At 42.0% G+C, this 19189-nt stretch overlaps 1 protein-coding gene across 4 annotated transcripts in view; it reads left to right on the plus strand.

Annotated features, from left to right (window-relative positions):
• The window catches only part of cpne5b (copine Vb), a 103551-nt gene extending 95826 nt beyond the window's left edge, over positions 1 to 7725 (plus strand). For all 4 annotated transcript variants that reach the window (XM_084704326.1, XM_084704323.1, XM_084704324.1 and 1 more), the window contains 3 exons: positions 3981 to 4038; positions 4794 to 4867; positions 5133 to 7725. In XM_084704326.1, coding sequence (XP_084560452.1) covers positions 3981 to 4038; positions 4794 to 4867; positions 5133 to 5321 — 321 coding nt within the window. In that variant the 3' untranslated portion in view covers positions 5322 to 7725. The remainder of the gene's footprint in view (positions 1 to 3980; positions 4039 to 4793; positions 4868 to 5132) is intronic.
• The last annotated feature ends 11464 nt before the right edge of the window (positions 7726 to 19189 follow it).

The raw sequence follows: 19189 nt of genomic DNA on the forward strand, positions 1-19189 counted from the left end.
AGGCACCAGACCACCCAGCAAACTGGATTTAAAGGGAATTTGCGACTGTTAGTCAAACCGTTAGAACAGCCACACCTTCCTTTTAAGATCTTGCCTGCTGCTCTATCTTACCTGGCTTTGGCTCTGCCCTCCTGCTTGGCTCCATCTACCTGACCACACCCTCCACACTGCACCTGGCGTAACTCTGCCTTACCTTATACCCGCATCATCTGGCTGTGTTACTGACTACTGTGCTACACTGCTTCTGTTTTTTGGACTTCTCTTACTTCATGTAACACATTGGTGGAGGTTGTGTAATGTGCTTAGTAGTAAAAGTGTGCTGGAATGTCTGCACAGTCAAAATGTTTGTTTTGGAGTGTGTGGACATTCACATGTATGATTGAATTTGTATTTGTATAAGCATGTATTTGCTTATACAAATGGATGTTTATGGATTTATGCGTGTGAGCTTCTGAAAGTGTGTGTGTGTGTGTGTGTTTGTGAGAGAGAGTGTGTGCACCTTTCTCTAGCCCATCCTGTCCCCGTTTCAGGTTTCAGGAACACTGACCCACTTGTTCTCCTTTCTTCTTCTGCTGCTGCTGTGGTTTTGCATCATTTAGAGGAAGAGATGCTCCCTCCAGTAGCTGTTCTTGTGTCTATCTCTTCACTTTCTCTTGTTCTCCCTCTCTTTCCCTCAGTAAAAAAAATTAGACAGTCTCATTTTTCTTTTCTCTCATTCTTTCCTTTCCATTCATGTTCTTTTTCTCTTACGTCCTCCTAAAAACCATTCTCTCTGGCTTTGTTTTGTGTTGCACCTTCTCATTTCATTAACATTTAGTCATTTAGCAGACGCTCCAATCCAGAGCGACTCACAGTAAATACAGGGACATTTCCCCCGAGGCAAGTAGGGTGAAGTGCCTTGCCCAAGGACACAACGTCATTTGACACGGCCGGGAATCGAACCGGCAACCTTCTGAGTAATAGCCCGATTCCCTAACCGCTCAGCCATCTAACTCCCTTATTTCCCTCTCTTCCATCTTTCATGTGTTTTTCTCTCCTTCCATCCGGCCTTCACTCCTTGCTCGTGTTTCTCTTCCCCTTCTCCCTACCCCTAAATGCTCTCACTGAACATCCTGCTCTGCCCTAAACCTAACCAATCGGATACATACACCAGGGGATCACATAGAAGACCACTGTATTCAGGAGGGGGTGAGGCTGAGTCATGGGTTGTGGGGGGGTCGGATGTGACTTCAGTCCAGCATTACCAAACTAACCAACAGTCTGACACAGGCGCAAGATGCATCGTGGGTTTTGTTTGATGTGAAAACGTGAAGGAAGGCAGTGACAGCGCTCAGGACATTTTGTAACCTTGTAGCGAATATATAACAGAATATATAATACTGACCATGATCGTTTTGGTCACTACATTCGTGATCCAAAGATGGCGCCGCAGATGGCAGACACGGCCAATCAGTGCGGGTTAGTTAGGGTTAGTTACCCTAACCCGTCTGCTTGTTTAGTTATGTTTAATTCCGTGCTCTGCCAGGATTCCCTGAGTTCTCTGACCAGGGACAAGCTCCTGAACATAGAGAACCCTCTAACATTTGGGAACGTTTTTGACACTACTGGCACTAAACTAGGATTTGACACTTCCAGAGAACAGAGACTGGCCTTCTCCAAGCCCATTCTTGCTTAATATCTGGGCACCAGTTTAATTAGTATTAAAAAGCCTTCTCTGTACTGACAACAGTCCGCCCTGACGCCCCACATAAACCATCTGCCTGCTGGAGATAATAGAGCAATAGAAGGTGTAAATACCAAATGAGAGTGGAAGCCCAAGTGGCCACAGGTGATCTTTTATTCTATGTGTCCAGAATATTATGGGATGGTATTTTTCCCCCTTCTTCTTTGGACAGGAGCGGTTTCTATCTGGTGTGAGTGCAGTGCGATTACCGTGGCGGTAACTGGTGTTGATTGACGCGTTATTTGTTTTCTTATTACCATTCTTCACAGCTGCCAATCCCAGTTGGAGAAGGTGGCATAAGTGGGGCAATGATGAGAAGGTGGCATAAGTGGGGCAATGATGCGTGGGTTATTTTAGGTGCCGTTTGATGTTTGTGGCGTGTGTTTGTATGTATGTACATACGTGTGTGTTGTACACATTGTGTGAGTGGTGTGTATGTGTGTGCAAGTTTCTTAGTATGCACGTTGGCTCGTGTGTGTGTGAGTGGGAGGACTGACAGGAGCTGTTGAACACTGATCATTTGGGCACGTCAGTCTGTTCCAGCGCAGGCTGAGATATACAGAAGCAGCTCCCGCCCCCAGGTTGGCTGACTTGCTATGTTAAGTCTTGTCCTGGAGATAAAAATGTACTTGTTCAATAAAATTGTCTTCCTGAGAATACGTAGCAACAGGAAGCGCTTTAGACAGACTGATTAAGTCTGCACAATTACGAAGTGTAAACCTGAAAATGAAGCAAAAAAAGAGCAAGGTTTGATGAGGCACTACCTGCTATTCGCTAACAGACGAACATGCTCATACACACTCACACCTCAACACAAACACTTTAACTGGGTAACGCCCTTCACTTCCAATCACATATACATATCCTCCACCAATGTATTGGATCAAGTAAGAGCATGTCCACAGAGAGAATCGGTCCAGCAAACCAGTCAGTAACACACACCTTGCTATTTTTGTGTGTTTGCAGTAAACATGCAAACACTAATTGCATGTTTCTTAATGTAAATATGTCCTTTTTCTAAGTGGGTATAATTGTGCCAATATTTACAGTGAAGTACAGTAGAATGTCCTGCCTTGCATGGTGTGTGTTGGGAGTGGCTGGGAGGGTTCTGGTAAGATGGGCGCCCAAGCTGTGTAGTTGGCCCCACCTTCCTCTCTCTCCACTCCCGGCCCACAAAGTCTCCAGTACCCAACATCACACTTTATTAACACCTTCCCCTCTGGTGACAGAAGTGTTTTTGCTGTTTCCTCAGTCCTGTTCAGCTGACACGTGTGTCTGTGAGACACGTGAGGGTCTGTGTCATCAGGTTTTTCTAAACGTTGTCCTACCAGTGTAGATTGTTGTTATTTTGCACTTGGCTTGTTATTTGACTTCATGAATGTATTAGAAACAATCTGAATAATTAGGGTTAGAGTTAAGTAACAAAGATCAGTGCTGAGTCTGACCTGGTGCTGGTCTGACCTGGCAGCTTAGGGGACTCCCTCTGGCCTAAAGGCTCTCCGTAAAGAGTCAGGATTTACTGAGCAAACAGAGGTTTTTAACATATAAGATGAGCGGGCCGATTGAAAAAGTGCAAAATTGGATTTGAGGTACAGAATACACATGGGATCACACTGATCAAGATTGGGTCCTGTTCATCGTCCCCTTTCAGACAGATAAGATGTCAAGAAGTTAGGGATTCACTGAAACACACAACCTTTCCATCAGCCAATTCTGCAAATTCCCTATTCTTCCATAGCAGAGGGGTCATTGCTGATAAGGTGCTGCAGATAGCAGAGGGGTCATTGCTGATAAGGTGCTGCAGATAAATCACCAGAATCCTTCACCATCTCCACTGGATTAAGACAAACTAAGAATCATCAGTGTTACATTAGCATTAGCATTAGCCTGCTCCTTCAGACATTAGCATTAGCCTGCTCCTTCAGACATTAGCCTGCTCCTTCAGACATTAGCATTAGCCTGCTCCTTCAGACTTGGTACGTCTGAGTAGCAGTACCGACTTGTTCACTGTTACTGGACCTTCTGCTGATGCTCCTGCTGATTGATAGAACCTTAGCAATGGTATAGAAGTGCACTGTGATCTGGCATGTGTACTTCCTTTAAAAATATATATATACAATTGATATTTGTGTAATTCCCCAAACCCATGTATACACCACTTCAACACCCATGTCTGGTACGCTGTTAAGATCCTTTTTAATAAAATAAAAGTATAGGAATGAATGTATGTATTAAAGTAGTAGTGTCTCTTCCACAGGGCGCTAAGCTCCCCATGTCCATCATCATCGTGGGAGTGGGGCAGGCTGAGTTTGATGGTAAAGAGGCAACTTTTTTAACACAATTTATCAGTTACCCATAACCTTAGCCTTAAGTACATATAAAGAAGAAATATGATAGATTAAGTACAGACAACTGTCTATATCCTTGTGTACTATATTTTGTTTGTTCCAAACAAATAATATACTATTTAGCAACAGCTTACAAAATGTATCCACCAATGTTGATACTCATAATGAGTGAGGTAAGTTAGGTGCTAACCTTGAACCCCTAATAGAAAGCTTTCACCTTTTCAATGTCTGAGAATTGATAGTTGGAGTGCAGAATTACCGTACAGTGGGCTGCCTACCCACATTCTCATCTTCAACATGAACTCAGACGATGAAATGACTGATACAGGGCCAATGTATTCACACTCACTCAACTTGGAACAGCTCACAGCCAGGTAGTGCAACCACTCTCCTTTACAACTATTAGTCAGAAGTAAATGTGGAGGAAATTACTATTTGGTTCAATAGAGGGGAGCTGAGTAAGTGGATGTGTGCAGTTTGTTTATGGATTATTTTTAGTCATCTGATTGCAAATGTTAGGAGGGAGGATTTTTTACATACAGAATTCTTATAGGATAATTAATATTGATTGAACTGCATAACCTGAGGAATGAGTCATTTGGTTCCAACTTGGGGATTAAAAAGTTATCGGGAGAAAACAAATACTGTGTATGTGCCCTCATGAATGCTAACATGTACATGTGGCTTCATGTGTGTCTGTCTGTCTGCTGTGCCGTCTGCAGCCATGGTAGAGCTAGATGGAGATGACATCAGGATTTCCTCCAGAGGAAAGCTGGCAGAGCGAGACATAGTTCAGGTGACCCACATCATTACCTGTAAACTCTATTGATTTATAGTGTACACACTACAAAACATTCTCATATTTAAATTCACACTTATTCCATATGCACAGCATATGGAGTTTTGCTGTTAAATGGTTCAATGTTAAAAAGGTTAACCTGTCTAGTCATAGACCCGTCTTTTTGTGGTGAGAATTCCTAATCTTTCTACTCCACTCTGTCTCTGCCTCTGTCTGTATATCCCTCCCTTTCCTCCACGCTGGCTTCCTTCCTCCCTTGTAGTTTGTCCCATTCCGTGACTACATGGACCGGACAGGCAACCATGTGTTGAGCATGGCTCGTCTGGCCAAAGACGTGCTAGCAGAGATCCCAGACCAGTTCATCTCCTATATGAAGAGCAGAGGGATCAAGCCCAACCCTGCCCCGCCCCCCTACACGCCCCCAGGACACACCCACCACACACAGATCTGAGCCCCACTTTAACCGAGCACTGATGGGAGATTAGATTTTGGCCAATTTAGGCAGCCCACTGGGAAACTTCCCATGAATATATAACAAAGAGAAGTGACATACAGGTGGGAGGAAACGTTTGTGTTAGTACCTCCCAGTGACTCCTCAAGAGGTGGTTTCTCTTTGTCATGGTTTTATCTGTTTTGTTTATTTTTGAAGAAGGAGTGACAGAGACTGTGAGGGAGAGAGGAAAATGCTGTATCAGGTCTTGAATGAACAGTGAATTAGTGAACTAAACGTCTTTTTATCAAATTAAGACTGTGACTGTTTCATGTCTGGTGTGAGAGCAGGTCACTTTGAGGTCATGTGGTTAAAACTTGTGCCTGTTTATTGTTATTGTTAAATGTATTAGGACAAGTGTGCCCTCATCCAAACTTTGACCTTGGCTGACCTTGGTGTGGCTTCTCATAGCCTGTTTAAGGTGACATTTTTAGACACCTCTCAATAAATATGTTTGTTTTAGGTTTGAGGTTCAAATAATTTTAGTCAGATTCTGTTTGAAGTGTTGCAGTGGGTTAGGATGTCTGGTTGGGGTTCTCGTGGTGTTGACAGGGATCCACCTCTCAACGCGTGGGTTTATAGAAGCATGTTGGTCATTCAGATGAAGTTAAGGCATCGTATTTATCCTTTAACAATTTCAAAAGTTGCATGTTTATATAATAGATATGTACAAAACATGTTTCTATATGAACGTCCCTGATAGATTTCTACTACAGAGCTCAGTAATATTTCAACAATTTTGCACTTTTCACAAGGTGTCTAAAAGCACAAGTAACAGTTCATTTTACATCAAAAAATAATTATTGTTTAATATTTACACTGACTTGTTCCTTCCAATGTCTCTAATTGTCCCCTTCGGTCTAACTATGGTTCCTCATCCCAACTGTTTAAAAAGCAGTGTTTTTAATTCTGTGACAAATGTGTTACTGCTATCACCATACCAATAATGTATTGTATGAATACCAGGAGAACCAACATTTTTTATTTTGTATTTAAATCTCCACCTTGGCCACTGAGTGCTGTTTATTGATCAAGACACACAAACACGATGCATGGAGCCACAAGGGATGCATTAGACAAACATGTTGGTCAATACTCTGATTGCTGTTAATGTTATGAATTGGACACTAAATTAAAAAGCAATTTATACTTAAACTATAAATCACACAGAAATATGTGATTGACTACGTGGTTCTCACTTTCAGTCTCCTTTCTATGCAGTTGTGTGTTGACACTCAGCCACTCAATAAGACTGTTTAGAACACTAAACACAACTACTTCATTTTCAGTATATCTGAAAGGATCATTTTAATTGTCTTTTATCCAACAGTTGATTGCTTTACTGCTACCTTAGAAGACATTAAAAGTTCTTAAGTTGAACAAAATCATGTTAAGATGAGAGGAGACTACATGTCCACAATGTAGCAAAAAGACGGATCTCTGCCATGACAGTAATCTCTGATACCTAACTCTAACCCTGCTCTCTGATACCTAACTCTAACCGTGCTCTCTGATACCCAACTCTAACCGTGCTCTCTGGTTCCTCAAGTACAATGGAAAAAAGTACTCTGCCCATGTCAACAAATCACACCCCATGAGTAAGACATTTTCAATGAGCAAGTGAGATTAATGGGGTGAAATTGGTGTAAACTGATCATTATTTTGGTACAATTTTGTGTATATGGGAGTTAATAAGAGATGATCTGTACAGTGAAACCTACTGATAGATTTTATCATCAAGAGTTGTGTAGACGTGGACATCCGGAGTGTGTTTGAGTAATTTACATATTTCTCACAGACAACTTCAAGGGAAGCACTTTATCCCTTAAAGAGACATGCTTCAATTGTAAATGTTTCGTTATTATTTTTGGAGATGATCGTGTTACTATATATACAATATCTACAATATCTGGAATGTGTTATCCTGCAGATGATGCCACACCTCCTGCCCACAGTTTAAACTGTCTCTGACATGGTGACATGGGGACATGGTGACATGGTGACATGGTGACATGGTGACATGGGGACATGGTGACATGGTGACATGGTGACATGGTGACATGGGGACATGGGGACATGGTGACATGGTGACATGGTGACATGGTGACATGGGGAAATGGTGACATGGTGACATGGTGACATGGGGACATGGGGACATGGGGACATGGTGACATGGGTGACATGGGTGACATGGTGACATGGGGACATGGGGACATGGTGACATGGTGACATGGGGACATGGGGACATGGTGACATGGTGACATGGGGACATGGTGACATTGTGACGTGGGGATGTAGGGTTGTGTTCGTGAAAAATCATGAAGAATAAAGAGTGTTTGTACTCTGTGCCAACACCTGGAACATAGAGACCATTCCATCTGGATTATGTGCATGTTAGTGCCAATTATGGCAGCAAGAACTGGACTGTTTGCTTTCTCTTCTCTTGTGCCAAAAAAACTGAAGCTGTAGCCGACCAGCATGTTGCATTAATAAGAATGTTTATTTTCACAATGTTACGTCACATTCTGGGACCTTAATGGGCAGGTGAAAAAATAGGCACGTCAAATATTTTTGCATTCCCTCTTACTTAAAAAAAGTTATTGATTACATTTGTTAAACAAGACCCTCAACGGCACGATTCTATGTCCATGACCAAGCCTGAATTTAAGCGTGCACATGAGCCACCGTTGTAGACTCTCCTACGTCTCTAATGCACATCGTTGTGTTGTTATCAGCGCCTTCTAGTGGCGTATATAATTAATTATAAAAAATTGTAATAACTGAAGTCAATATAGTGTAGCCGACATTTACATTTTGATACTCCTGAGTAAATATAGTTGTTAATATAAGTTCAATATTTTCATATGAAGAACCATGTCAATAAATGACACCCTATGATTGCAAATGTACTTTCTGGGTTTTGTACATATTGGAAACTACAAACTCTCCTGGATGCAAATCTGTTTAAATCACTCACTCATTAAATCACTTAAGATATCTTTATCATGACTGAAGTTACATCATTTTAAAGTCAACCTGTGTCAAAAAGTGATATGGGAGAAAATAATTTTGTTCGTAATGACGTTGTGAATGTAAATGTCAGTTTAAGCATAGCGTTAATAACTTCTCAGCAAGTTATGTCATTGATCAGTTGTTATGGGCTGCTGCAGCACTCAAAACAGCAGACAAACTAAGCATTTGTCAACCACTACCCACTGTCATGTACTAGCGGAGGCACTGGCATGTACCACTATCTCCTGTCACGTACCACTCGCTCCACTGGCACATACCCACTAGCTACAGTACAGTTTCGGTTCTAACTGCCTCACGAAATTTGCGAGCGCGGAATTCCAACAAAAACATGCAGAATATCAAATCAAACGTATTGGCCTGAGGCAAAAAAATAAACAAACTAGTCAACTCATTGTAGCTTATGTCTCGATTCTTTAGACATTTTTGACCTATAGACAGAGCCCATTGCCACAAGTGAAGGTAGATCTATGTGATAGCAAGCGAAGGAAGGGAGGGCTGGAGCCCCCCCAAAAGTTTCTTTACCCCCCAAAAAATTATATTATTATTTTTTTTCTTCTTCGTATTTTAAATCTAAACGTCTTAATTGATTGTGGGGGAACGGCATGTTCAGACCCCCCTAATTTTGCTGGGTCACATGAAAAATAATAGGTTTTATCTAGGGGCTTAGCCCCCCCAAAAGTGGGAACCTAGATTCGCCCCTGGACGGAAACCCTTATCAAACAAAATTACAGCAAGAGACAAGGCCAGGGAGTTTTCATGCAATCTTTATGAGGACAGAGGAATCTTGCAATAAAATTATCCAAAAGATTGAATCTCTTTAAAGCTATATCGACTTCATCTGCAGAATTCCACAGATTTTGAGTCTTGAATAACCGCAGATTTTTATTTATTTTTTACAAATCAGCAAGTTCAGTTTGGGCTTGCCCATGACCCAAATCAGCAGGTTCAGTTTGGGCTTGCCCATGACCCAAATCAGCAGGTTCAGTTTGGGCTTGCCCATGACCCAGACGCGGAGCCAGGGTGGCAGGACCCTCGCCACCTAGCACTGTCTACTCACCAACGCTTGGTTTGTTCATGCCTGGCCATCAAATCAAACATCACACGAATGGGATTTACATCGAATAAATCCCATTCTGATTCTGATTCACATCAGACATGGCATCCCTCTTTCTCAATCTCATAACTGGGAATGAGTTTTCTGATAGAATATTTTACTACAAATCAAGATAGAGCACATTCAATTCCCCATGTATGTTAGTTTTGAAGTGTCTGCTAAATTATGACATAATTGTTAATGTTACACCCCCTGACACATTGCCTTTTAAAATGTTATGTGGGGAAATGCAAATATATAAGACTTTCACTCTCTTTTGTCCAGGTTCTATGTCATCTGTAAGGTGATGTCATAGTCCAGGTTCTATCTCCTTCCCTCGACTGCAGATCCTGGTTTGGGGTTAGGGTTATTGTATTGATCATGGTTTGGGGTTAGGGTTATTGTATTGATCATGGTTTGGGGTTAGGGTTATTGTATTGATCCTGGCTTTGCACTCCACCGTCCACATGGAAGGAAACAAACACCAACAACTCAAAGCTTGCCAAAGGTATTACTGGAAAAACGAGCAACCTAGAAGGCTAGCAATGTAAGATTATTATAATGATATAGATCTATGATTTGTTTCATATCTGAAATGTAATTCAATTATCAACGTGCGATACAAATTTATTTGTTTAAAGCAACTCAACATTAATTGTTTCCTTTAGATTCTGGTCCCCAATATTCACCCATTCATCTGTGAGAGGGTGACTAAATATTTACCCATTCATCTGTGAGAGGGTGACTAAATATTCACCCATTCATATGTGAGAGGGTGACCAAATATTCACGCATTAACATGTGAGGGTGATTAAATATTCACCCAGTCATGTGTGAAAGGGTGACTAAAGCAGGAGTCAGGTGGCTGAGCGGTTAGGGAATAGGGCTAGTAATCTGAAGGTCACCAATTCAATTCCCGGCCGTGCCAATATGACGTGTCCTTGGGCAAGGCACTTCACCCTACTTTCCTCGGGGGAATGTCCCTGTACTTACTGTAAGTCGCTCTGGATAAGAGTGTCTGCTAAATGACTATATATATATATATAAATATTCACCCATTCTTCTGTGAGAGGTCTAACATGATATGGCTCCTCCCCATTTGAACTTTGTGGTTGATCTGTGTGACCAGTGTTGATGGCCGTCCCACTAACCCGACAGCCAGCTGCATCAGGCCAGCTGCATCAGGCCAGCTGCATCAGGCCATCTGCATCAGGCCATCTGCATCAGGCCAGCTGCATCAGGCCAGCTGCATCAGGCCAGCTGCATCAGGCCAGCTGCATCAGGCCAGCTGCATCAGGCCAGCTGCATCAGGCCAGCTGCATCAGGCCAGCTGCATCAGGCCAGCTGCATCAGGCCAGCTGCATCAGGCCATCTGCATCAGGCCATCTGCATCAGGCCATCTGCATCAGGCCAGCTGCATCAGGCCAGCTGCATCAGGCCAGCTGCATCAGGCCAGCTGCATCAGGCCAGCTGCATCAGGCCATCTGCATCAGGCCATCTGCATCAGGCCAGCTGCATCAGGCCAGCTGCATCAGGCCAGCTGCATCAGGCCAGCTGCATCAGGCCAGCTGCATCAGGCCAGCTGCATCAAGCCATCTGCATCAGGCCAGCTGCATCAGGCCAGCTGCATCAGGCCAGCTGCATCAGGCCAGCTGCATCAGGCCAGCTGCATCAGGCCAGCTGCATCAGGCCAGCTGCATCAGGCCAGCTGCATCAAGCCATCTGCATCAGGCCAGCTGCATCAGGCCATCTGCATCAGGCCATCTGCATCAGGCCAGCTGCATCAGGCCAGCTGCATCAGGCCAGCTGCATCAGGCCAGCTGCATCAGGCCAGCTGCATCAGGCCAGCTGCATCAGGCCAGCTGCATCAGGCCAGCTGCATCAGGCCAGCTGCATCAGGCCAGCTGCATGCCTCCCTTTAGTTATCTTTTCTTTTTTTATGAGTTTTTATTGTACAAGATTGTTGTCATACGGTGGGTTGTGAAATGCTTTGTATTGGATTGCCTTAAATTAAAATGAATAAAAAGGAATGACTACTTTTATAAACATTGTTGATTTATACGTTTGTCGCAAAAATGAGGATGATGGGGGGGTAAAGGTGAAGCTGATAATAACAGCGGAGTCACCCAGAGGGAAAGCAGACATAATGACACAAAGGTCTTCCTTGGTGATGTACATTTGTGTTCCAACACAACAGAACCCCATAGATATATAGATGCTAAAGTAAAAAAAACGAATATACAAGTTCTGTTACATATTTGATATTTAGATCATTAGCAGTGGACAAAAAATATCTACTTTTCACCATCTCATTGGAATATTTATTTATTGAATGTAACCAACTATATTTCTACTAAACATTAAAACTAAGAACAGTCCTCAAAGTTTTTGCTAAACTTCAGATCTTAAGGGTTAGGGCTATGCTGATGTATTGCACAGCAAACTAACGCCTCCATCGTCTGTCAAAGCAAACACAGACTTGATTATTTTTGTTTCTATTGAAGTGTCACCTGACGTATGCCAGCGCTGGCAAATCACCTTTGACCTGCATGTGGCAGCTCCTGAGCTGTGGAACTATGCTTGTCTTAATGTCAAGTTTGGAGCTTCTCTGCACACCAGCATTGATACCAACACCATCAAAATAGATGATGCACTCACAACCCATGCCATGGTCAGCTTTTATCAGACTTTTACTTTGTCATGAACTGCACTAATCAAGGACATACACAGTAGGGCATTTCTATTTGAGATATACTGTACATTTGACATTGACTTATTTGTGATGGTGACTGAGTTTGTTTTAGTGGTATTGCATGTTCAAGATTGCTTTTGGTTGTGGAAGGTGAGAGGACAGGAGGTTTCAAAAAAGATGTGTCCTGTAAATAAATCAAATCTGTGCTGCTGGATTGGACAAAACTATGGAACAAAATAGAGCTACAAGCAGAGATGCCAGTTCCTCCGCAAAATGGCAAAAAATTATAAAAATGTACAATGTAGAAGCAAAACAACTTCATGTTTGGCTAACTGAATGGGGATTTGAACTCATGAGCACAAGGTTACAAGTCAGTCTCTCTATCCTCTCTGCTATACACCAACTATTGCGATTTCATGAATAGAAAGGGCAAAGTATTACCTTTGGTCAGCTTTGGGACAAAGCATGAGAAACTGTCTACATTTTAATGTCAAATTGCATGAAATTGCACATGGTATTACTTCAGAATGATGTAATCTCAAAGCCAATAAGGTTTGAAACAATCAGTCAAAATGATTTATTGTCACAAAGATATTGAGGCAATGAAGACATTTACATAAATGGATGAGAAAGTGAAACAATGTCAATCCAGATGTACATAGTTGGGATAAGTGCACCTTCGCGGCTTTCTTAAATAGACCATGGTATCGATCACAGATTGACTGATGTAGAAGTGGAGAAGACGCGTGTGGCATATTTTCACCAGCTCCAGGCTTCACCCCAGCTGAAGAATTGGCCCATGTGCTTTTAATGAATAATACTCATTGGATCTTCATCTGGTGGCAGGAGAGTAACTGTGTCACTGGACACACAAGGCCTGCAAGTACCTTGTATGAAGAGGGCAGTTTTTGCAGGTGGTCAGTAGCTGTCCCACCCTGAATCCCTTCCATCACAGGCCTTCCTTGGTTTGAAACAGCGACACAGTTACTCTCCTGCCACCAGATGAAGATCCAGTGAGTATTATTCATTAAAAGCATATGGGCCAATTCTTCAGCTGGGGTGAAGCCTGGAGCTGGTGAAAATATGCCACACGCGTCTTCTCCACTTCTACATCAGTCAATCTGTGATCGATACCATGGTCTATTTAAGAAAGCCGCGAAGGTGCACTTATCCCAACTATGTACATCTGGATTGACATTGTTTCACTTTCTCATCCATTTATGTAAAAAAAAAAAAAAAAAAAAAAAGCACATGGCTTGGCACATCCTGTCAATACAAAGTCTATTCAATATGGCAGGGGGAGGGAACTTCTGCAGTATGGGAAGGGGCTTCTGCAGCTGATGATGAGGAGACTGTGTCACTGTACTCCAGAAGGCCTGAGGCATCAAGTAAATCATATGGAAATGCAAATTTAGCCCATAATGGATGAGAAGTCATTTCAGATCAGTTTATTCTTTGCTGCATGTGTATGCAGCAAGAAGGCATCACATGAGAATATACAACTCAAACCACACAACAATTAACACAATAAAAGTCAGTTATATAGCACTCATAATATATATTTGTAACAGGATCCAGGCACAGCAGGCCTGACAGCCAGCCTGGCAACATAGTAAGTATGGGCTAAAGGAAATCTAAATCATGCACAATTCCTGCTGTGCTAATCAATGGGGGGTTTACAGAATTCACAAACTGTCAGATGTCTCTACTTAACATCTGAAAAAGCAAATTGAGCTGGCAGATGAACAGATTGCTGTCAGTAAAAGTCTCCAGGATCTAGACCTTGGTATTGAAATCAATAAGAAAACACTGAGGAAACTGTATCTGGAGATAAAGAACTAGAAAAAGAAATGACTTCAATCCACACTGTAAAACAATGTATTAACCTCTCACGTCTGAAAGCACGTCTCACTATCAATGCTTCGTCATCCAAAACTTTGTTCAGAAATGGGCATGCCATGGTGCAGTAAGAAACACAGGTGAAGGAGACTTTATACACTGCTCAAAAAATAAAGGGAACACTAAAATAACAATAAAATAAAAAGTGTTTAATGAGATTATTTCATTCATTCAGATCTAGGATGTGTTAATTTAGTGTTCCCTTTATTTTTTTGAGCATTGTGTATCGCCTGTATTACTGACGTCAATGAAATCACAGTTGCAACTTCATCAAACATTTCTAAACAACTGCAATAGTAGGGTTTAAAATCAAACTCGTGACAGCAATAGTGACAAGTAATGCATATTAATAAAAAATACATAAGAACACATTCAGAAGACAACGGAATAAATGTTAAAAACGTTTATTTCGGATCAGAGCGGCAGCTGATTTAACACATGAGACTCTAGGATTAATTTTAGTCTGCTTTGGAGCAGGCTAGCTGCAAAGAATAAATCTCCATAGTTACTTGGCTGGGTTTACTTCAACCTGCTTTCGTGAAACCAACTCAAAGCTAATTTCATCCAGGATAACTTGAATATCCTGACGTAATCCCTTATCCTGGTTTTGTGTGATAGCCCTCAGATATTGTAACTCTTCTTGAGCTGATCTCTTTCCAGAATCTCATTCAATGCACAATTAACAATAGTCATGTGGGCAACCGAGCTAAGGCAGAGCTCATGCTCAGATCCTTGCAAGAATGGCCTCTGGCAGTACATCAGCCGACTCTCTGGTCCTATTAAAATACACAACATGCACAATCAGGGTGACCACCAAGATTATATTAACTGGTAAACAATAACATTACAAACATCTAACTAAACAAACACAACAACTGAAATCCCTCGCACGGCTGTTGTAACCGCACTATTTTCCACAAGTCTTTGCCTATTTGACATACCGCACTGCATGCTGGGTACATTTACATTTACGCATTTAGCAGACGCTTATACCCAAAGCGACTTTCAAGAAAGAGCTTTACAAAAGAGCATAGGTCACTGATCATAACAACGAAGTAGTCCCAAACATTGCAAGCAGCCAAAACATGAAGCATACATTGTGAAAAACTAAACAAGCGCCAAAGGGAAGACCCTTAAAACAGAAGAATAACAACAGTAGAAGAACAATCAACAGTAAAATATTTCACAGCGAGTACAAGAGTTTGAGAATTAACTTCGTTATAACTAACCTACAAGCGCAACAATTGCAATCCTGGAGGAAACTAACATCAGGTCCAGCCAAGCATTCCAAAGTGCCGTTGTATTCCCGGAACAAGTGCGTCTTGAGCCTATTCTTGAAGGTGGGGAGACAGTCAGTGTCCCTGATGGAGGTGGGGAGCTGGTTCCACCATTGGGGGGCCAGGCAGGAGAAGAGCTTGTGTGAGCTTGTGGACTGGGCGGTCTTGAGCGGTGGGACCACCAGGCGGTTGTCCGAAGAAGACCGTAGGTGACGGGTGGGGGTGTAAGGCTGCAGGAGAGACTTGATGTAGTCGGGTGCAGTCCCGTTCACTGCTCGGAAGGTCAGTACCAGGGTCTTGAATCTGATACGGGCATTGATGGGTAGCCAGTGGAGAGAGATGAGGAGCGGGGTAACATGGGAGAGTCTGGGTAGATTGTAGACCAGGCAGGTCGCTGCGTTCTGAATCCTCTGAAGAGGGCGGGTTGCACATGCTGGAAGCAAGCAAGCAGCGAGTTGCAGTAGTCCAACTTGGAGAGGACCAGTGCTTGGACTAGCAGCTGGGTGGAGTGCTCAGACAGGTATCTTCGATCTTCCGGATGTTGTAGAGGGTGAATCTACATGACTGGGAGACTGCAGCAATGACCACCTGTCCCTCTTGCGCTGTATCGCACAGCATTTTCAATATGCTACGTGCGGGACAAGGGGTGAAAATGCTGTGCGACGCAACGCAAAGTCAGTCAAAATTATATTTGATTTATTAACACAAAGATATTGCGGCAGTGTGTACATTTACATAAATACACTTGTTTCAGCCATTTTGTATTGCCTTTCTTATTCAATTATATATTTTATAAAAACATGTATTCTACACATCTGGAAAAAATGTAAAGCCGATTGGATCTATAGTTCATGAGGAGAAGGGTTTTAAAGGTTGTACCAAATTTGGACAGTACAAGAAAATTCATAAGTCTGACAATATGGGTCCTTGAGGCTTTTTTGTTCTCCATGAGAAATAAGGCATGTTTACCAATTTTCAGGCATTTTGGAGTGATAAGGCGCTGGGGAAATCACGTAGACTCTGGGCGTGGCTTATAGCGCCACCTATAGGCGCACATGGGCCACTAGAAATGTGGGAGTACTGAGGGACCTGTTGTATAATTGGGACAAATTGGAAAAAATCGGGTCCAGGACTTTTTGAGCTATTGAGCCTCGTCTCGTCTCGTCTCGTCTCGTCTCGAGACTATTGAGCCATTTAGCGGAAAAGAAGAAAAAACCAAAGCATTTTACAAATTTTATCTCAGAAGGGTTTTACAACTTTTAGTAGTTATATTATTGTTTTTATAGATTTGCTTTGGATTCCCGCAAAGATCGCGGCTTGTATTTTGACTTGCACTAATGATTATGTGTTACATTTCATTTATTTTGTTGAGTTACATTTTATTTATATTGGGAAACCACAAAGATTGTGGCTCGAGATACCCCAAAGATTACGGCTCGAGATACCGCAAAGACTGTGGGTTGTGTTTTGGATTCCCGCAAAGCCTGCGGATTGTATTTCGTTGAGTTACATTTTTCTTTTATTTGTATTATTATTTTTATTATTATTATATCTTGATTATTTTTTATTATTATTATTATTAGGGTTATTTTTGTGTTTTATTTTATTTGGGAAACCACAAAGACCGTGGCTTGTGGTTTGTGGAGTGTGTTTTGTTGTGTTATATGTTTTAGAAACTGCACTTGGCAGCTCAGTTCAAAGACGGATTCGAGAGACCGCAGATAGAGTGCAGCCAGTCTGGTTTGTTATATGTGTGGAAACTGCAAGTGCAGCTCGGATCTAAGACGGATTCGAGAGACCGCAGATAGAGTGCCTAATAGATAGAGCCCTGATAATAATTGTAATGCACTTTATATTTAGCTAAATCTACAGGTTAAAAACAAGAAAGGGCGCAAATAGTGACAGTTTTCCACTCCGCCGACTTTCTTTTGTTGCTTATACCTGATGACAGGACACATTTTCTCGCCTCCACCTCTGTTGTTAGAACCTCGATCTCATGGTCTGTGAATTTTTTTTTTTTTGCATGTTCATTTTAATTCCGACAAAGAAATGACCTCAGGAGTGCATTTATAGGCCATCTGCATATTCATTTATGGGAGGAGGCAAGGCGGGGTCAGTGGCTCGTTCACGTGCGGTCAATCTCACCCTGATTGTGATTTATAAAGGAAAAATGCGCAAAACCTGGCTCATGACTGGTTTTATACATTGTCATAGAAAATTCTAACGGCACTGTGTAGATTTGAACATAGTCAAAATGGCGGTTTCAATATAATTTATCAAATCAAATCAAATTTATTTGTATAGCCCTTTTTACACGCAAGCATGTCACAGAGGGCTTCACATACGCCCATAGAACTGCTCCTCAACCAACCTAAACCCTCAAGGAAGACAAGGAAAAACTCCCAGAAAAACTCCCAACGGGGGAAAAAATGGAAGAAACCTTGGGAGGAGCAATTCAGAGAGGGATCCCCTCCTCCAGAGACGGTTGGCAAGAGAGAGGAGCAGAACACAAGCTAAACATAGTCATACAGTGTCAATGGGTTTTGAAACACCAAAAATCCATTGTTCTGCTTTATAGACGTTGGAAGGGACCTGGAAACTCGCTGTTGGCCGTCATTTATTTAGTTTGTTGTTTAAGATTAAACAAAGTACTTTGTGATCAGTCATTACGAAGGGTGTGCTAGTCACATATCGTTAGCAAGAGTGATAGAGAACTATCACACATCCACTGCCTTATATAAACTTTAGATCAAATGGCATTCTATAAGGTCAGTCAATCAATGTAGCAAACTCTGTGATTGCCTAACTCAACATAGTGATAGTTTTATACAATACATCTCCATACCAATTGTCTCACAGTTCTTTGATGTGGCATCTCTCTCCAGAGCAGTAGATTATAAAACCACAGGGGATGGCCAGCCAAATGGTCAACTGTCCTTTGTGTGGTCATCTTCAAACAATACTTTAATTAACACAAACAATGAAACAGGACACAGTCCTTCTATAGCCAAAGTTCAGAGCAACTGCCTCTATAGCCCCTTACACTGAGCAGACAGAAGGCCATATAAGATGCTCCACTCATCCCCCAGAGTAAAATGCCCACAGAGCCATCAGCACCAACTCAACTTAATTATCTTCCCTTCCTGTCTCTTACCAACATGCAATTGCTTTGAGACCTAGCAAAGTAACCCATCATGTGGGGGAATCAGTTTCACATTGACTAATTTAGTGGCTAAATATCTTATTTTGAAGAGGGACACATGCAAAGTCATGTACACAACTAAATGTTATGTAAGGTATGACTTTAGTGTGATTGTCATGAATGGGTGTGGTTGCTCTGAGGGAAATGTGGGAAAATGTCTCATTAGAAATCAAACAGTACCATCTTCTGGTCACATCATGGGTTTACAGTAAGGTCCGTAGCTAGGGGGAGCATAGAGCATGAACGGACGCCGATGGCAGGGATTGCAGAGTATGGACGGCCATGATGTTCAGTGCCGTCCCTGATTAGCATGAACGGACGGTGATAGCACCTGAATAGTTGAGAGGGACGCCATGTTTTGCAGGATGTTGAGCTAAACCAGAGCCGTCAAAGGCTACTATAGAATATAGCTAAAGCAACCTTGGATTAGTCAATAACCTTTGTCACGTTATTTTTATGAATCGCATTTATGTGTAGGCTATATATGTATATACATACCTTTATTTATTTTTGTACATACAGAATTAGGCCAATCAACAATAACATCTCATGACAATATAGATATGAAAAACAACTATAATATATATAGGGTTAGCCTAGATATAGGCTACACATATTGTAATTATTTAGTGA

Source organism: Hypomesus nipponensis, chromosome 9 (genome assembly GCF_054491055.1).
Source record: "Hypomesus nipponensis isolate SF chromosome 9, ASM5449105v1, whole genome shotgun sequence".
Taxonomy (NCBI): domain Eukaryota; kingdom Metazoa; phylum Chordata; class Actinopteri; order Osmeriformes; family Osmeridae; genus Hypomesus; species Hypomesus nipponensis.